This window comes from Mus pahari, chromosome 23 (genome assembly GCF_900095145.1).
Source record: "Mus pahari chromosome 23, PAHARI_EIJ_v1.1, whole genome shotgun sequence".
NCBI lineage: Eukaryota > Metazoa > Chordata > Mammalia > Rodentia > Muridae > Mus > Mus pahari.
Genome location: NC_034612.1, coordinates 20477246 through 20480632, shown reverse-complemented (window position 1 = coordinate 20480632; position 3387 = coordinate 20477246). Strand labels below are relative to the sequence as shown.

General features: G+C 48.7%; 1 protein-coding gene across 14 annotated transcripts in view; it reads right to left on the bottom strand.

The window, feature by feature from the left end:
• Positions 1-3387, bottom strand: part of Gtf2i (general transcription factor IIi) — a 77459-nt gene that overhangs the window by 26088 nt on the left and 47984 nt on the right. For all 14 annotated transcript variants that reach the window (XM_029533461.1, XM_029533463.1, XM_029533465.1 and 11 more), the window contains 2 exons: positions 1186-1299; positions 371-436 (listed from right to left, as the gene is read on the bottom strand). In XM_029533461.1, the coding sequence (XP_029389321.1) occupies positions 371-436; positions 1186-1299 (180 nt within the window). The remainder of the gene's footprint in view (positions 1-370; positions 437-1185; positions 1300-3387) is intronic.

The window sequence follows — 3387 nt, the reverse complement described above, 5'->3', positions numbered from 1 at the left end:
AAAGTGTAGATCTGTGAGTATGCATCTGAGCCAGGCATGATGGCACACACCTTTAGCCACACCCTCTGGAGGCAGCGGAGGTGCCGCTCTGTGAGCTGCTGGATGCCAGGCGAGTTCTGGCAATCAGAACTACACAGTGAGACTCTGCCTCAAAAGCATGAAGCGGGGTGTGTGTGAGTGTGTGTGTGAGTGTGAGTGTGTGTGTGTGTGTGTGTGTGTGTGTGTGTTGCTTCCACTGACTAGTAATCTGGAATTGTTTCTAATATGCCCTACATGTATAAGGGACAGAGTGAGGGAGGCTTAGTTCCCTGGCAGACTGGCCTGTCTGGTCTGAGCATTGACCTCAACTGCATGGCTGGTGCAGACATACCATATTTTCTCTCGAACAACTCTTCAACTTGCTTCCGTAGGTCAGTGATGCGCGCATTCCATTTCTCTGAAAATGAGAGGGAGCCATTTTCAGTAACCAGGGCAGCTTGGAACTCTGTGCTCTCCAGAGCAGACAACTTATCTATCAGCCCATCTCAGTCGGGATTTTTTTTTTCCTGCCTCCCAAGGGTCTTTCCTTTTTCTGTGGTTCTTGGGAACAGCTGGAGACTGAAGGACATTTGAAACTTGTGTTTAGAACAGTCCCCAGCCCACCTCTTTGGCGCTTTTAAACTTCCGAAGATAGGCAATCAGAAAAGACTGTCCCAATTAGGCACTACAAAACAGCAGTTAAAAAAAGAGAGGCCTACACAGGCCCTCTGGGACACCCACTGATGCCTGTTAGCTGCGGAAAGGCAAGGCTTTACTGGGAGATAGGTGGCTGCAGCTTCCACAGGAGGCTAAAACAATTAAACTCACACACACACAAACTCCAACTAGCTTACATCTCCACTGGCTAACATCTCTCTCAACTGGAACAAAACAAAGAAAATTTCAAACTATGGATACAAATCTAACACCCCTGTATTTACTCGCACCCCTTTATTTACTCGGTCCCATAGAATACATGGGCAGCAGAGTAACACTGAAAACCAAGGGACTACCTTGTAAAATGAAGGTTTTACTACTTTGAAGGATAACGGGGGTGGGGGGCACCAAATGCAGTCTACTCCCCATGGCTAACAGGCTTCCCACAGACCCACCCTCTGACATCACTGCCCCTGACGGTCACTGCCTTCCCCCGAGGCAGACACTTACCAAAGTTGAACTCTCTCACTTTGCGCTTGCCAGCATTGGCGGGCTCCGGGACTGGCGGGGGCGGGGGCGGCTCGCTGCTCTTTAGCCTCTTGGTGGGTGGAGAATAATCATCATCTTGAGAAAGAGAGCCTTCGTTACTGGGGGAACCAGCTGCTGGGGTGTCGGCGCACGTGTGAGGGCAACTCTGGCCACCCACGAGGACTTCCTATGCTCCCTCGCTGCACCGCTGCACCACTGCCCGCTGCACCGCTGCCCGCTGCACCACTGCCCGCTGCACCGGCCAGGGCAGCTGCTCAACCCCTCTAATCAGTTTCTCCCCAGAGAATTTTCATGGCTAGAGTTATGCTCGACTTCAAGTGTTTGGAGGAAAAAAGGTTTTAACGGAGGCAGCTACTTCACTATAACAGTACAAGCGTGTTCTAGAAAAAGAATGAAGGCCGAATCAAATAGTAAACTCACAAATGACTCCGATGGCCGCAAACAAGGGGCAGGGGCAGGGGCAGGGGCAGGAGTGGCCTGAGTCAAACCTGCAGTTTTTTTCTGTTAGTTTAGGATTTTTTTTTTTCTTTAGTTTAATATTTGTTTCTTTTGGGGCCTGACTCCAGGGCCTTGGGCTCTCCCACTAAAGCACCAGCCTTTTGTTGTTTCTGTGACTTGAGATAAGGCGGCTTTGGACGTAGGATCCTCCTGCCTCAGTTCCCTAAGTGCCAGAACTGCCGCATGCACCACCAAGTTGGCTCTGTAAATCTTTTCAGTAGCACGAGGTTTCCACCAAGAAGGAAACAGAAATATTGACTCCCTTAACACAGGACGGTGTACAAAGACCCTTCAGGATGCAAGGCCAGGTCCACACAGGTCAGTACACACGTGAAGTCCATGTTTACTCTCTCAATGCACTCTACACTGGAGGGGGGCGGGAGCCTGGCCCACGAAACAACAGCCGCTAGCCTAGCATCCCAGGACGCACACCTAAGCTGTCGGCTCTAACATCTGCCAATGGAGCTCACAGAATCGTTAAAGACAGAGTGGAAGTTGTCAGGTATGGTGGTGTACACCTTAACCCTAGCACTTGGGAGGCAGAGACAGGGGAATGCCTGTCAGTTCTAGGCCAGTCAGGCCTACACAATGAGACTTTGTCTTAGAAAGGTAAAAAGAAAAAAAAAAAAGAAAAAAAAAAAAAAGGTGTGTAAGTAGGAAGATGGAAAACTCAAGGTCTTCCTCAACTGCACGCCAAGTTCAAAGCCAGCTTGGGCCTTATGGCTTAAGAAAAATGAATGTACAGAATAGAAATTACTATTTGGGGACAATAGCTATCAGAAATGACCATTCAAATACAACAAAATATTAAGCTAATTATTTTAAGGTGTAATGGTTGCTCTCAAACCAAAAAATAAGTCAAACAAGCTGAAGCCAGGTGTGGTGGCCCAAGCCGGTAACGGCAGCCAGCATCTGAGAGACAGAGGTCAAGCCCGAGGCTGGTCTGGGCTTCCACAGAGAGGAAAAGCAGGGTGTTGGGGCACACACCTGTGATTCCAACAGAGAGACAGGTGGAAAGTTCAAGGCCAGCCTGGGCCACCTTAGACACTGTCTCATTTTTTTAAAAAACAAAAGGAAACAGAGGGAGGCCAGGCAGTGGCTCCGACTTCAGTTGACTTTGGGTTAACCCTTTCTCCTAGGCCCCTCAAAAGATGGTCTGTTCAAACCCAGGCTGAGAGAAAATAGCCAGGTAGATTTTCTTCTGTGTCAAGAGATCACTTCGGGCTGGTGAGATGGCTCAGTGGGTAAGAGCACCCGACTGCTCTTCTGAAGGTCCAGAGTTCAAATCCCAGCAACCACATGGTGGCTCACAACCATCCCTAACAAGATCTGACTCCCTCTTCTGGAGTGTCTGAAGACAGCTACAGTGTACTTACATATAATAAATAAATAAATCTTTAAAAAAAGAGAGAGAGATCACTTCACGGGCTGGGTATAGTAGCTCACACCTTTAATCCCAACCCTTGGGAGGCAGAGACAAGAGGATCTATGAGTTCAAAGCCAGCCTAGTCAACAAAACAAGTTCCAGGACAGCCAGAGTAGAGTAAGAGAGAGATCCTGACTTAAAGAACAAAATACAAAACCCACCTCAGTTAAAACCCATTTAAGAATACAAGACAGAGCGGGGCGTGGTGGCTCACGCCTTTAATCCCAGGACAGCCAAGG